We start from the raw sequence: 17432 nt of genomic DNA on the forward strand, positions 1-17432 counted from the left end.
CAACATCCTTGACCGTATCAGCATGAGGCTTGTGTGGTATAGTAAAATCCTTCTGTCTTGGTTTTTACCTTCCCTCTCTGGAGGAAAAAAACAAAAACAAAAAACAACTCAAAGGAGAAGCACTTCATTAGGTAACTGCAATTAGTAGCTTTGGCTCAATGCTGCAGACCTGACCTGGCCCAGCTCTGTGTGTTGGGTAAGAGGGAGTGAAAGTGTGTCTGTTAGATATGTTTCTAGCCCAGAGAAGGCCCTTTGACTGTTCGCTTCACATGAGCCCACTGCAGCAGTCAGAGGGCCACAAAGGGCCTGAGCAGCACCACGGGAAGAGAACCGAGCAGATGAAAGTCAGATATCGCAATTATTCTCTGACAGGAAAAAACTGCCAAATGGAAAATCGAAACCCTGCTACTTCAAGGGGATGAAGCAAATGTTTCTTTTTTTATATATATTCAGGTACATTTTCAGCGTGATTTCAGATCAATCTAACCACAATTTAAAAACAGGGATATCAGTCCAAAAATTTCAAAGCGAACCTTTTAAAAGTACATTCTTAATGCTAATACACGCACATAAATATCAAAAACCAAGCGAAAATGCAAAGCAGGTTTACACAATTTTGTCCACTTAAGTGGAAAAGAAAATATTATTGGATTTTAAACAATACAGTATTAAATTGGCCGCCTTTCTCTTTACTGGAAATGTTTTTGCAAAATGAAACAACACAGCAGTCATGTCAAATTTACTCAAGGATAAGCAGAGAAATGCAAATATGACAGTAAAAAACAAAGCTGATGGTAAACTCTCTGTTTTACAGTAATGCAAAACTGTAAGTGAATGCAGTAAACTTAATTTATCCTTTTAATCGTTTGTTTTTTCCTCCAAAAAGACCCTCACGTTCATGTGGAACGCAGACTCTCTATCACACTTTGTCGCACACACAAACACACACACATGCACACTTACTGCAATCCATCACTGTGCTCATTGCTGTCATGAGTAAAGAGACGGAGCTCTAAGCAAGAGTCATTCATTCATTCATCTTCTACCGCTCCGTGGTGGAGGGGATGGGGGTGCTTCAGCCAATCCCAGCTCACATTAGATTAGGACGGGGTACACTCTGGACAGGTCAGCAGTCCATCACAGGCCCAACACACAGAGACAGACAGAGACCAACAACCACTCACACTCAGACCTACGGACACTTTAGAGTGACCAGTTAACCCAGACATGATGTCTTTGGACGGTGGGTGGAAACCCACTCACACACAGGGAGAACATGCAAACTCCACACAGAAAGGCCCCAGGTCGGGAACCGAACCCTAACCCTTCAATTTGCCTCAAACAGTGGCATATGAACACTAGAAGTAAAAATACATACTGGCACTATTTTCTGCCAACAGGCATGTGTCTGTTTATCTCAGTTTCAAAGCCTGGATTCCTGCTGAAATCTGATTTACTTAAGAATGGTATTAGATTATAAAGAGTCTGAAGATATGAAAATTAACTGTGCAATATAGTGATACTGTGGCGAAATATGATGAATTCACGCAGCAGAACACCCGGATGTGCGTGCGTGCGTGCGTGCTTGTGTGTGTGTTGTAGTAGACATAATTAAAAAAAAAAAAAACAGCATTCAACTGGTATTTTCCTGCACATACAGATACTCAGTCACACACTGTCTTGGAATGCCATCAATCAAATGTAATTTTCTTTCGAGATTTCAGTGGACAGATGAAAGATCACTGAGCTGATGAAAGACAGCTCTGTATCAAACCTATTGCATGTGCTGCATGTGTGTGTTTTAAGGAATCAAACCATAATATAAAGACAGACATAAATCCAACTGGGTTGACTCAGACATTCAAAAAAAAAACAAAAAAACAAAAACATCTGGTGCCTTAATGATACAATGAAGCACCTCTTTGCACCACCTATTCCCATAATGGTTCAGGAATGCTTTTCATGCATCACAGCCATCCTGGAAATGTCAACCTAATGAGTTTAGCTTTCAGCATATATATTGTGTGAAGCTGCCTGTTTTAGATCAGAATGGCTCCAATTACCTTTCTGCACCTGAGCGCGATATTCCAAGCTGTGCTCTGTCACTCTGCTGTTCCTTCCATTCTGGAGATGCACGCCCTCTGTAGTCATATAAATGCAATAATTTGGGCTGTCCACTATCAGCAAAACACCAAAAGTTCCTTCACATAGTTTATTGGACGGCCCAAGTATCGTTACAATGTACTGCGCATATTTACATATTTAACGCTACCAAATGTCCAGCGGGGGAATTAAAGTGCAATAATTGTCCTTTGAAGCCACACTCACATGGAAACCTTTTAGGTGAAAGCTTTCCTGACTACTGGGGATTTTCTGAGTACCCGTAGGGGCAAAAAGTGAGGCTTTCGACCGTAAACGCCCACATTTAGCTTCTGATTGGGCATCATTAGACACAAGTACCTGTGCCAAATATGGCCTTGTTGCAGACATTGTCCAGTTTTGTTTTGGTTTTTGTTTGTGTGTTTGTTTTTAAATTATGCTACACTTGCTGCACATTTTGCATTTTAAAATGTGCCTTGGAGTAAAAAACACTCACACTGTCAGATGAGTGGACAATGAATTTGGTTGAACTGCCTTTTAGGTGATGTGAGTGCTAACTTGCTACATGCCCACTTGGTTTGATTTCATACTGCTGGCTTCTGATTTATGTTTCAGTGCACACATGGGAGGGTTAACACTGGTTCAAACAGACCTGAAAAAAATGTATGCTATTGTTGTCAGTGTGAAATCATTGTGATGGGAAAAAAACCTTTTGCTGCTCATGACTTGTTGTTAAAAAGCTTTCAGGTTGTTATAACTGTTATGGCTTTGTTTTTCCTCCTTTATTCAGGTGGCCAACCTGGCTTGCTCCATCTCCAACAATGAAGAAGGTGTGAAGTTGGTTCGTATGGCTGCCACCCAAATTGACAGCCTCTGTCCACAGGTGAGGAGTGAGAAGGAAACGATTTCATCCCATAATGAAACAGTTTTTATGCAAATTCTATTAACTCTTATATTCAGCTGAAAGGAGTGTCTTTAGATACTTTTTGGAAAGTGGAAAATCTCAGAACAACACTGGAAGATTTATAGTTGCTAGACATGGAGGAAGGGCTATGAGTAATGTGTAGGTGGACCTTGTAGTGCCTTTTCTCTGGAAGCAAGCAAAGCACTATGTTAAAATCGATCCATCGTTTCCACGGTTAACCAAAGGCCTTATTCACTGAGGACCCAACATAGTCCTCAGTGAATGGCCACAAGAAATGGAAGAGAGGCCAAATTTACAATTTAGGAACTAATATGCAGGCTGCCGTGCACAACTTCTGAGCCCCCCTTACTAAAAAACCTGTGCAACAACTCTCCTGATACCTGTGAAATGCTCAACACAGAAGGACTGATAGGCACAATAGACAGACTTAGTGACTGAGGAAGAAGGAACTAAGGCCCCAGTAGCTCACCTGGCAAGCCTGTAAGAAATAGCAAGACTTGAATTTGGGATTGATTCTAGCTGGGGTCCTTCACTGAATTACTTTCCCACCAACCCCCACAATTCCTTTCCATGTCTACTATGTCTATCAAATTCAGTAAAAAGACTGCATTAAATAATATTTCAGAGACAGGTAGAGCGAGTCAGGGAAGTTTCAAACTGTTGTGGGTATACTTAACAACAGACCCTTGTTGAACAGCAAGATTTACTCATCAAAAAATATATATATATTTTGTTTGTCAACAAAAAGCCAAAAATGGCTGTAAAACATGGATGATAGTAAACATTTTTCTTGTGCATCTGTTTCCTCTGGCCGACATACATTTGTGTAATTTTTTAAATAAATGTTTACAGTCAGTGCTGTTCATAATTATATTTAATGTTAATCATAATTTATAATTCAAAACTTGTCTCTGATGTCGCAGCATAGTTAGGACAGGTGAAATGTTTTGCTCATGACAAAGTCTTTCAGTTGTACCAGTTTCAAATAGCCAACAGCATAAACTGTGTTACTGATGGCCAACAAAAAGGATGCAGACTCAGTGAGCTCTGCTTTGCTGCTGCTACTTCCCATTAATTTGCTTTAACAGATATAGACTGAAACCTAATTGATATGTTGTGGCTTTTGAAACTATATGGACCCTTCTGTTTTTCATAGTTTATTGTATTTTAAATTGTGTTTTAAATCTCATCGTAAATAACTCTTAAAGACTTTTTATTTCTGGAAACGTAGAAATTCATTAAAAATCAAAGGTGTCTCAAACTTGACTCACAGAAGCCTATTGTGGACTTCTGTAACCACTGGGACACTTCTTGGAGCTGATCATTGACCAATATTGTGTATCCAGACATGAAGGCCTTGGTCAGGTAGGTGACCACTGGTTTCTTCAATGGTCACTTTAACAGAACTTCTGTCTGGTGGGTCACATACAGTGAAACTGATTATTAATGAGGTAAGGATAAATGCAACCAAATCCTTGACTTAAATTCCATTAGACCATCTGTGGAGGGACCTAAATATGGCAGCTCACTTGTGCTTACCATCCAGTGTAAAGACAGCCTGAGAAGATCTGCCCAAAAGGCTGATGTGCAACGTTTGTCTGACTTATTCAAGAAGAAAAATAAGCTGTAACTGAAGGGGTTCAACAAAGTATCAAATTAAGGGCTTGAATAATTCTCTCAATGGAAGTTTCATTTCATTTTCAATAAATCAACAATGAAATTTTAAAAACACGTCATTATGGATTAAGGAGATTAGTTCAAAATGAAGTCATAAAATGAGATCTACAAAACAGTGAAAAGTGTGCAAAGCTTGCTAAAGCCACTTTTCTGCAGGGATGGGGAGCTACCGTTCACTTCCTGTCAGGGTCTCAGTAAAACGTTTGCTCTTGTCCACCACTCTGGCCCATGATATGCTCATCTTAGATAAGGCCCACCCTCTGGAGGCATGGCAGCCAATTGAAATGACAAAGTACTGTAGAGCACATCTATCTTCAATAGGAAACAATAGGAGAAGCCAACAATTGACTGACATGTGATCTTCATGGCCTTTGGTAAGAAGAAACACAGCAAATTGAAGCTAATTATTTTAAATAGTTGTTTTTTGTTTGTTTGTTTTTTTTTGCCACATTTTTTTTCTCACTTTCATACTGACACACACACTAGTACTTGCATATTCATGCTTAACAACACTGTTGACCCGTATATGCCAGGTTATCAACGCCGCGCTCACCCTGGCCGCCCGTCCCCAAAGCAAGGTGGCCCAAGACAACATGGACGTTTTCAAGGATCAGTGGGAGAAGCAGGTTCGCATCCTGACTGAGGCTGTAGATGACATCACCTCTGTGGATGACTTTCTTTCTGTGTCAGGTATGAAGCAATGTGCCAAACAAAACACTTTTATACTTAATGGCCACTTCAAAGCACAAGTTGAGGAACTTTCCCTGCTGTGGCTCAGTCGGAAAAACAAAAGCATAACTTTGATCATCACAAATAATAAATCACAAACAAAACCATAATTGAGCAAATCAGGGGGAAACACAAAAGTCAACAGTTGCAGTTGTTCAAAAAGAAATATGTTATACAGCAGAAATCGTTGCTTTTGAAGAAAAGACTGATTCCCATTCGAATGCATTCTTTTGTCAGCAATCCAAGCCTAAGTATTATTTGTGAATGAAACAAGTCGGGGACCTTTTGGTGCACCAGCTTCATTCACTGTCATTTTGTTCTGCCTCTCCCCAGAGAACCACATCCTCGAAGACGTCAACAAATGCGTAATAGCTCTGCAAGAGGGAGACGTGGACACTCTTGACCGAACTGCTGGAGCCATCCGAGGCCGAGCCGCCCGCGTGGTCCACATCATTAATGCTGAGATGGAAAACTACGAACCCGGGGTCTACACTGAGCGCGTGCTGGAGTCGATCAAGCTTCTGTCTGAGACTGGTTAGTGTTCACAAACACAAAGCTGGCGAGGCACAGTCAGATTTATTACAGCAAGAAGATTAATATGGTATCTTTCACCCTTGGACTCTTGTTTGCAACAGACATTTTGCAACAAGCCTTTTGGCAAGTGAAGCTTCTTTCATAAGGAATAGTGTAACACACATCACACACACACACACTCCCTAGCTCTCACATTAGCCTCTCAGTCTGCTGAGTGACTTACAGATACGCCTTAATTGCCTGCATGCCCAGTATCCCACAGCTTCAATCAGCGTCTTGGCTCTAATACAAACTCTGGACACCACCTGTTCAACTCTCTCTCACTCGCACCTCTTGTCCACTTTTCATCTGTTCTTTCTTTTTTGTTTTTTCCCCCTCCAGTACTTTGCAGCTTCTCTGCTGCAGCACGTTTTAGGAGACCAGAGTTTGTCTCCCCACCAAAGAGGTCATTTTCTAAGTATTGTGATGTAAGAGTGCCGTAATGAGTAAGAAGTGATCTTTGTGGCGTGTACTGTGGTTTTCTGTGTATATACTGTGCCAGACCTCCTTTGAGAATGTAGAGTTTTTGAGTATAATGCAATAATAATAATAGTGATGCATTGATTTGTAAAGCACTTCACATAAATTCACAGTACAATGCTGTATGTGCCGTCATTGAGCAGGATCCAATTTTGCCACATTGAACTCATACGTACACCTACAAAACAACGCAGGCATGGATGAATATTATAGCAGGAGCAGGAATACTAAATGAATGGAGATGATTAAAATATTTGGAGTTCTATGCAAGAAGAATTATTTGCACTTAGTGCAGCAGTGAATTTGTCAGCCGGGAATGCAACTGCCTTTTGCTAGTGCACGAACAAATTTGGCGAGCACTGAAGCCCCGACGCTTCGGGCCTGTTCAATACTTTTAGCATGAACAGGGAAAGTTAAGTTGGAGTCAAGTATTTGGGTTGTTTTGCAAAACAGTAAACTTCCTACAAGGCAGCAGCTGCGCAGCTTAACGCTAAACACCACAGAGTCACTCGAGAAGTTCTAAACAGTTGCTAATGGTTAATTTAGAAATAAATATAAGAGCAGACCAATCAACAGTTTTTTCCCCATGTTGGACCCAGCTACTTGTGTTAGAGCTCAATTTCTTTAATACAAAAAAACAACAGTTCTAACAGACAGATGGTTCACAAAAGAGACGCAACTGAGTCAGTGTGTCTTCTCATTAACACACTCTTGTTTAACGTATTATGTTTGCGTGCATTGTGTCTCGAAATAGTCAAAGTCAAAAGCAGAAAAACTCTGATGTCTGTTTTCCCCAGAAAATATAATTTTACTTTTGCTTTGTGAAGCAGCCCCTGAAATGCCCTAAAAGTAGGTGCCAAAGTGCCTTTTTAAAAGTCCCATAATGAAAGGTACGCAAACAAAAACACAGGATGAAAGGAACGAATTTACCAATTACCTGTCTGCCATAATCAAATCAGACTACAATCTGTCTGTTGCTCTAGCCACCCCGCCCCCTGGCTGACACCAGACCCCCCGTGTTGCTCCCCGTTCTATTTTTCCTCTATTCTCGCCCTTCCATCCTTCTCCCAGTTTCTATCTCTCCCATTAGAGCCCATTTAGCGAGGCGGTATATCTATTGTTTCGCTCGTTACTTTCATCTGCCTGGATAATTGAGAGGCACAATCAACTCCCTTCCCTGCTAGATGATAAGTCGCAAACAGCATTAGGTGGATCACATGTTTTCACACAGCCATCTGTCTGGGCCCCTCCGCTGGCACTCAGCTCCACCCCTAATGGACCACCTACAGTCGTAGTTAGACGGTATCATCTTAAGCACATTCTGTCCTATTATTGCATAATTCAGTTGAATTGATTGGGGGAATCAATTGATGAAGTATGGAAGCAATATCTCTTGGACACTTAAGGTCAGTTTTGTGTGACTATAACCTTGTCACATTATTGGCCTGCTGTTCTATTAATCCTCCATGGGGTATTAAGCATCAAGAGTCAGCAAAACCCAGAGGTATCATGTCAGCATTACTGAGAACAACAAATGGCGAACTCTTGGTGTTCAGCAGGCAACCAATATGATTCATATTGGTTGCCTGCTGAATTTTTTATTTTTTTTAATCACATATTTGATTGTTGGAAAGTTAAATAAATCTAAGGATTTAACATGAAAAAGACTGCTACCTGGATGTTTTACTCAATATTCAAAAACCTAATAAAAGATTCAACAATACAACCATGAATTTAACTAAAGCCTCAACACAGAGCATAGCTTCAAAACCTTTCACTACGAACGACAAATATTACTGCTCAACAGAATCAGGTTTTATGCAGAAGAATTTTTTATTTAAAACTTTCTGTCCAGTAATATGTGATTCTTAAAGCTCAAACATGGCCAACGACAATCTACAGATTAGTTCACATTTACACATTCAATGAGAATAAATGCTACAATTTTTGCTGGAATGTGTTAGAATTTCCCTGTTGAATAGAACATATTCTGATCACGTCCCAATAGCAAGATATTTCCCCCGAGATAATAACAATAGCTCTCTATTCTACTGATACAGTAAAAACTGAAACCAGGCACAGTCGATACCTTTATAGAGTCCTCTGAAAAAAAGTGACAGAGCAACAGGTAAAATGTTGGCATTGCAGATGTAGACACACAAATGTGCACAATCTATGAAGACACATCAACCTCTGTGAGTACCACGTGGGCCGCCTGTTGTGAAGGCGTGATGATTCTGCAGTAACTGTAGTTTCATAGCTGCTGTTTATGTGCATATTTCATGTTGTACATTTTAGATTTCCAACCCGTAGAATGCAAGATCTTAGTTTAGTTTAGTTTAGACCCAACTTTTATTCAAAAAGAGTGACAGCTTCACATAGTTCTCTGTAGCAGTGCCAGAGAAAAAGAACAGGAGTGATGGAAAGCAAAGGCCAAAAAAGAAAAGAGCACAGCAAAGTTATAAATGCGGCCTGACTTCTGTCTTTGGCAGTGAATATTTCAACTACAAATTCACTACATATCAGTCAGATTAGCAAATGTTTCAGAAATACTGTTTCTTTTGTAACGCTTTCCATAGTGTGCAGTCATTTTAAAGGATTTGTTTTTCCTGAAGTACTTCTAGATAGATTATGGAAACAATTAAGATTCACCAGAACATTTTGGTTCGCAAGTCCATAATTACATTTATTTCCAAAAAAAAAATAATAAAAAGGTGATGTTTCACAGCCACAGGCTGAATTATAATTAAATTTGAATTATTCATATTTACCATAGGTTAGTGTGGTTCAATTATAGTGTTTATTAACTGTGGAAAGTGTTAAATGCAAATCTTAAAAAAACAAACTGCAACAGTTTGAATACACCCACAAGCAGACAATTTTAAAGGTTTTATAAGTTAGAAGTGTCAACATAAGTATCACCAGGTGTTTACAATACTAACTAACTATTGTAGAGGAAAATAGAGTTTGGTTTCCAACTTTTTTTTTTTTTTTTTACTTTTCCCACCAAAATGTCTCCAACAGCCGAAAACAATGTCAGTGCTGGCTTTTACTTCTATCACCCAAACGTGGTTTCCTTCCCTCTGGGCAATGCAACTTTTTGACCTTGCATGTTGAACTGAGAGCAGACTGATGCTACATGGACTCTAGTGATTCTTGAGAGTTAAAGAGTTTTCTGAGGCACAACTTAATTTTTCATGTTTTCAAATGAAATACCTGAACATAGCAAAGTCTGCCTTCAATTCCAACTCAGTGCTAAGATGATAGCTTATGCACAAGCAGCAAATAGGCAAGTCGCACTTGACTGCACGGCCTCAAGGGGGTAAATTAAAGAGGAAAAAAAAAAGCGTTCACTCGATTGTCCATCCTGATTGAGACGTTCGGTTTGGAACTGGCATCGACGTTCAACCAGTGTTTCATCTGCTCCATATTTCTCTTTGATGAAGAGTTGTTGTGTTTCCACTTCCTGTTTGGCGCTTAGTGGTAGTTGGGGTTTTTAAAAGCTACCATGCACATCTGATCTGGACCATAAAGCACTTATTGATCCTCGTGAACTTTTGCCTCCCTCTCTCCTCAGTCCTAACAGACTTGATGTCTATGTAGTTGAACACAGTCAAGGAGAAATCTATAGCTGGGGGAAAGATGATTAAGCGTGGCTGAACAAAGGAAAAAAATAGGACCACACACTTTTTAGAGGGTATTGAGTCCAATTAACTAGACTCCACCAAAAAATCAATAGCTGTCACCAAGGATTTCACTAAGCGATCTGAGCAGGGATTTTAGTGGAATCCATTGATGCGGTCGCCTTTTTTCCTTTTTTTCAGGGCTCTGCATGTGTAAACCATTTATCCCTTGCCTATGTGCGTGTTGTTTCTCTATGAGGTGACTATGTAAATGCACGTGGTTACTCATGCTAGTTGTGACCACTACCTGTCTTTCTAACAACTTCTACGCACCGGACACTTATCACAACTACCTGCCCCTTGACCTTGTCTCAGTTTGTCCGTCTGTCTTTCTCACGGTCAGCTTTATGAGCAGGACAAACACAGGCAGCCAAGACTCACAACTTGCATGTGTAAGGACGAGCCATAGATTCCTGACTGACAGTCTACACACGGGCCCTGGATTGAGGCATGTCCTTGGGAAGAGGAAAAATCAATAGCCTAATGGGAAAGTGGTTATGGCTTCTCTCTCTCCTTCCTTCTTCCCTGAGTCACATTTCTACCGACTTACTCCCTGTGTTTAAACTTGTCTTCCCAAAAAAAAAAAAAAGGGGGGGGGGGGGGGGAATTTTAAAGTTGATCATTAATGTGGTGCCTGGAGAGGGTAGATTAAAAAACTGATATATTGCCTAAGTCAGTGTGCCGTTTAGCGAGGCAGGGTGGAGTTGCTCCTTGTTATTACATGGGGGAACAGTAAATGGGATTTAGTCCGGGTTTTGCAGTGAGCAATAACACACATGCTCACGCTGCCACCCTCATGTCATGTCTGTCAATATGTGGATCAAATGCGATAACAGAAGTGCGACCGAGGCAGACGGATAGAAGTTAACACTCTTCCCGCTGTCTACTTTTAAAATAATAGCTGTGAGGACTGTGGCTGGTGAAAGCTATTTAGATTGATCACATCTTTTGAAATTTTTAATAACCATAATTGAAATCAATACCCTATCGATGGCATCGGAATCACCAATATAGACAGGAACGAGGAGCAATTTGTTTTTAGGGCTAAATAGGAAAGTGAGTCAATGCCCCTAGAATAATCTAAAAAAAAAATAAAATGTTGGTATGGATTTAAGTGTAATGCGCAGTTGCCGAGCCGGTAGAGTTGCTCTTAAATCCGTATCTATTGTTGCAATGATGGGCAAAGAGGTTTTAGCTGCAATCGGAAACAGATGGCAAACTCACGGAGAGCTTGAAAGGAGAGGAGCTAAGGTCTCTTAATCAATGTGTAAATAGAGGTGGGAGTTGGGAGAGAGCGCTGATGAGGAAATCGCTGTGAGAGCAGAAGTAGAGGAAGGTGAAAGATGTTAACCAAGGTTAGAGTGTAGGAAAGCAGGCTTCAACCTGAAGGCGCTCGGAAACTTTTTATTTTATGGTCATACTTGTGAAGAAAGTGTTGAAATGATACAATTCACTTTTGATTTTAGGACTAACATTGCATACGCGCATCGTTGCATGCAGAGTTTTGTGATGTTGTCGTCGTTTTACCTCACAGGCTAGTATGAGTTAACTAAACTATGGCCTCTTCATGTGAAATTGAGGTTTAGGTGATAGATATTGTTGGTGTTGTGCTGTTTGAAGCACATCACACGTTTTTAAGCATTCATTGTACTTCCATAACTTCTCATTTAAACTATGCTTAAGCCTAAGGGGTAAAAAAAATAAAAATTCCATTCCTACATGGTCACATTTAATTCCCTTCATCATTTTTCAACTGGAATGAGTGAAATTGCCCCTCACCATTAGAAACTTTGCTCATTAAGAGCTTCGAGAACATTTAAATATTTCTATTTAAAACGCCTTCCCAGCATTTCCCAAAAGCCTATTTTACGCTCCTCCAGTAAGTGGATTAAACTGAAGTAAAAATGAAAAAGAAAAGGGGAGAGAGTTTTTGTAGTGCCTTTTATGTATGGTGAAATATAGCTTATGTTTTATATCAGACCAATAAGTATACTGCAGATCCACCTTTAGTGCAAGATGACTAATTGGTTTGGTTCACGCTGTGAAATGAGAGAGCGTGAAAGTGTGGAGACTATTAATAAAAATCCCATAGTTGGCTTTTTGGTGGAGGTTTAACAGCCGGGCTTCCGCACTTTTTCCTCTGTTTGGCAATTTGTCTGTCTTCATTACAACTGCCTGCCAACGTCCTCTGAGAACAGTGGCGTCTTAAAATCAGGTCAAGGATCTATGCAGAAAAAAATCCCCTCTTTACAGAGACATATTTGTTCTTTCCAAAATAGCCGGAGACGTCTTTTTTTATAATAAATCCAAAAGCTGTCCTCTTTCTCTTGTCCTGTCTTTTTCCACCTGAAAACCGTTTTCTAATTATGAGTATTCACTGTGGATTCAAAGAAGAACAATCTATGCAGTTCTGAACATGACGCAAAAGTCATAATATTGGAGATCTACAGATAACCAAGAATATGGAAACCTGGTGACTGTCAGTCCAGGTAAACGAAAGCTTTTGTTATGACAATTTTCCACAGCACAAATTTCATATATATATATATATATATATATATAAAACACGTGATTAAACTCTGCATTCAATTAATCTAACTCAACAGGACATTACGTGGAAAGGTAGCCTGTTAAATATTCAAACATTGCACCTGGATTTCTGAATATTGAATAGTTTCTTTTCACATTCAGCACAATTCATTTAAACCCTGAAGGTCCGCCCGACTGATACTGACAACAAAACAGAGCATTTTTATGGTCAATAGGGACTTCTCTTTTGTTGCCTGGCTTTTGTTCAGTTCAAAAGACTTTGATGAATTTGTTTCCTTTACCCGAGATTGAGTTGACAGCCCAAGCTTGCAAGTTAATGTCCACTGAAGCACTCCATTGCTCCACTGAAGTGCACACGAATCATCTTTTCACAGGTTACGCACAAACTTCCACATGCTACATGCCAACAGGCGCGTCAACAGATCCGTAACAGACAGCGTGATCTTCCTGTGAAATAAGCAATTAGCACAGATTGTGCAAATGGACATACTGGTGCTGATAAGTTAAGGGTTACATCTCACCTATCCCTAAAATGCGCTGGTGAGCAGTATCTGCTGCAGGGCGAAATTATGCTGCTCCAATATTTTCAGTGGAAAAGCTTGTTATTGTTAGCATGTCCTTGTCAAGAGAGAGCACCCAACAATAACTGTGGCTTTGCCATGTTGTCATCCCTTTCAAACTGCTCAGCACTAATTCATTGTGTTCATAAGAAAATATGATAAACATGTCTCTCTTGGTTCTCTTTTGTTCCCTCTCTTCCCCTCTTTATCTGTTTCCTCCCTGCAGTCATGCCCCGTTTTGCTGAACAAGTGGAGGTTGCTATTGAGGCACTGAGCACGAGCCCCCCACAGCCCTTCGAGGAGAATGAGTTCATTGATGCATCCCGTTTGGTGTATGACGGCGTCCGTGACATCAGGAAAGCTGTGCTCATGATAAGGGTATGTCCATTGCCTCATACGAAGAGTAAAAAAAAAAAAAAATGTAAATAGTGTGTCTTTATTACAGCTCTTACACAAAAAATGGAAAATGTTCCTTTTCCTCTTCCTTCTATGAGAATCTCTTGAGTCATTGGATTCATTGCCTGTGAACCTTGCCACAAATTTGTCACACTCTCAGACATTCTTTCAGTTTTGTTTTTTTTTTCCCCTCTTCTTCATTGTAATGTTAGTGAGACACCTCAGTGGGACATTTTTGGAAGTGCCAGCATAGATGAAAGTGGATGTTCTCTGAAAAAAATATATCGGCCCCTCAGGAAGAAGAAAACTATAATTGAAACTTAAAATGCAAACAGTATTCCCATTTGAGATGTCACACCTGCCACATGATCTGTTTTGGAACATTTTACAGCATGTCACGATAAAAAAATGCTGCATAAAATCACAGCACCGCCTTGTATACCTACTCTAATGTGACTCTATCTGCATTTTTCGCCCCAAACTGGCCTGTCTCTCTTCACCATGTAATTCATTTATTCAACTTTATGCAGCCTGGAAGGTTTCCCAGTGAAGCGCTGGAAAAAATCTAATTATGGAAAATAATTTGATGTTGGTAAATAATGTAAAACAGGCAGCTTTGAACTGCCCAGGACCAGCTGGCTTCATAATCCCATCCAAGTTCAATTACTTTCTAACTTAGAAGATCCTCGCTTCTCTGTTGTCTAGCTCCATCATATGAATGGCAAATGCTGGTGCCACTTGTAATAGCGTGGTTGTTGTTTATGTTGTTTTTGGTTGTTTGTTGTTTTTTTTTTTATAACAATTATAACAACGTTATAATGAAAGTACTCCAGAATACACTTTTCTGCCCTGGTCTTTATGTACCCACAAAATCATACACACACACAGTGAGTAGCGACCATTTGAATGAAATCTTAAATTGGACAGTCGTTAGAGACTGGCAGCAGTGATCACCCCCACACACTGTTCCACAGCAAGGAGTCAACTTTCACAGTTTTTTTTAATTATTATTATTTCTTTTTTTTTTTCACACCTTCAGTTGGTGCTACATAAAAAAAAAAAAAAAAAAAAAAAAAAACACACGACTCTACAATCATTGAACACTTGCTGATTCAAGAGCCTGATGAAATACATTTGGAGGAGGCTGGTTATAATAGATCTTAATGTTTAAAGCCTCTTCAGATGTCCTAACAGCGCACAGGGGTTTACCTAAGGCAGGATTTATACGACGATAACAATTAGGTTTTTTCCACCATTGGGATGATCTCAAGGTAAACAGCATCTCCACATTTGTTTTTGCTAATGTGCACAATGTTCCACACAGAGACCTCACTGAAATTGATGATTTGTTCACACGTTCAGTATGTCTGTGTGGACATGGCCTGAGTTTAATTTGTGTGTCAGTTCATACAGCAGACATTTTCTACAGAAGGAAAAGACAAAGTCTCTTAAACGTCTGACCACACAGCTGGGGCTGGTGTGATGTTGCGTTGCACTATAATTCCACAAGACATCTCTGCTGTAGAGTTCATGGAACAAGGCTATCATCCGCAGTAGTTACACTTTTACCAATATCAATATGCAAAGCTGGTTGACATCTGGTTCTGTTACTCTGGATTTTGATATCAACCTCTTAATCACATGATGCATATTAATCACATATATCATCAGTAAATAAATTGCACATCTGTTTAGTTTGGAATAAGATTAGAGCACAGAATACTTTATTGGAGCATGATGAAAGAACATTAACAAAACCAAGGAAAATATTCAGAAAGAGTTATCAAGATACTCGAGACATTGTCAAAATATAAACAGGTGGAATTTGGGCTTTTATGAAGCATTTCATTTAAAAAAGACAAGCAAATTAGTATGAAATGATCGTCTCTACCACTGCAGATGACTAGAAACACTTGACTAAGAGAATACCTAATGAGGCTCCATGTGTCCTGAACATTGAGTGAATAAATTATTAGGCGCTCATTTTCAGTGTGAAGGTGTTCTTCCCTTCTTTCTTTTCTTTTTTTCCCCTCAGCTCATCACAGCCCCTCATTAAGGCACATAGGTCATCAGTTTTATTTTTGTTTGTACAATCTAATTGACACCATTACAATATTTTATGTTTGGCAGTGATAAAATATCCAGCAGAATGCAGCATGCTACGCTGGATCAATCACTTGACTGTTGAAAAGAATGAAATCATCACCTGTCTGTGCTACAGTAAGCGCCATTCATTGCTGGCGTGGGCCACAGTGTGTGATCGACCTGTTGCTTGGTAGGAGTCCTCCTGGCTTTGTGTAAAACATTTATATCTTCATTTTTCATTCATTAATATGGAAAACATTGTATGACCAGACTAACCTCGAGGATGTGACAGCACCAATTAATTCAGGGCTTTTTTTTTTTTTTTTAAAGGTCAAGTTCATGTATGTTTTTGGTCTGATCCTTTACTTGCAGCAGGTTAGCCATCCAGCATTATGTATGTTACCATGGTGACTGTAACCTAGTTAGAACTGAGCCACTTTCATCAGCACCGCATATCTGACCAACAAGATGGCTGTTCCATGAATCCAAATTACTGATTTTTTTCAGTCGCTCAGTTTGAGCAGGTGCATAAAATGTAACCCAATTACATTCCAATTATGTTACTTGATGAGAGACCGCACATTGATTGTACTCCCAATTCTTATATAACGTCAGCAAGATAGCATAGTGGTGCAGTGATCTACATCATTCTTTCAAACAGCTCCACCATTCCAATATTTCCCTCTTTGGAAAAAATAAATAATGGCAAAATTAAAGGACTGCCATCCATTGCAAAAACGACTGATGAGTTGTTCCATGAAATGACTAAATAAAGAAAAGAAAAACAACTTTCAGTCTTTTGTGCAAAAATAAAATTTTTGTGTGGCATTTGTTGCCCATATTGTTCAGGCACAAGTGGTACAGATGCTTATTTCTTTGTTCAAACAGTGACTAATTGTCTTGTTTCATCTCATTGTCCCATCTCAAAGGCGCTTCTTTCCTCTCCAGTATCTGTTTATCTTCTGCAATCAAAGCTATTACATTAATACAGTTAATTGTAATGATATTCATGTACAATCCCTACATTTCCTGAAGTGTCTAGCATTTGTTGTTCAGCTGTATTCAGGACCTTTGGGGAGGAAAAGAGGTGCAGGGCAAACCATCTGATCAACTCATGAAATGTCTTTTAGCTGTATTTGAACTGGTGCTGAGGGAAGTTACACACACTCTGTCCTTTTTCAGAGTAGAATTCACTCTGAGTTTTGACTCTGCATTTTTTGACATCTGCGCTAGAGTTTGAACTAATGCTCCCGGTGAGACACTGACAACACAGGGGAGCGTACGCTGTCTGTTAGTCCTGCTCAGTGGGGGCTGAAGTCGAGGAGGAAATTATCCTTTCAGCTTACAATGTGCTTTGTTTGTTTTTGTTGTTGTTGTTTTTTTTATTAACTTTTTCGCTCCCTCTTTGATTCTTTGCCCAACTTTCATTCTGCTTCCCACAGACACCGGAGGAGCTGGAAGATGACTCTGACTTTGAGCAAGAAGACTATGATACCCGCAGTAGGACCAGTGTTCAGACTGAAGACGACCAACTCATCGCTGGACAGAGCGCACGAGTGAGTAGATGTTCAGGTCTTAAATGTGCTGCGACTCCTGTGTTGTGGAGCCAGACATAAAAAAAAAACTATATAAAAAGAAGCAGGATCGTTATTACCGTAGCAGGGCTGAGGTGGA

At 39.8% G+C, this 17432-nt stretch overlaps 1 protein-coding gene across 1 annotated transcript in view; it reads left to right on the forward strand.

Moving 5' to 3' along the window:
* ctnna2 (catenin (cadherin-associated protein), alpha 2) overlaps positions 1–17432 on the forward strand; it is a 265719-nt gene that overhangs the window by 230482 nt on the left and 17805 nt on the right. The window contains exons 10-14 of the mRNA XM_029497289.1: positions 2891–2983; positions 5236–5392; positions 5765–5965; positions 13504–13655; positions 17201–17314. Of these exons, the coding sequence (XP_029353149.1) occupies positions 2891–2983; positions 5236–5392; positions 5765–5965; positions 13504–13655; positions 17201–17314 (717 nt within the window). The remainder of the gene's footprint in view (positions 1–2890; positions 2984–5235; positions 5393–5764; positions 5966–13503; positions 13656–17200; positions 17315–17432) is intronic.

This window comes from Echeneis naucrates, chromosome 1, assembly GCF_900963305.1.
Source record: "Echeneis naucrates chromosome 1, fEcheNa1.1, whole genome shotgun sequence".
Taxonomy (NCBI): Eukaryota; Metazoa; Chordata; class Actinopteri; order Carangiformes; family Echeneidae; genus Echeneis; species Echeneis naucrates.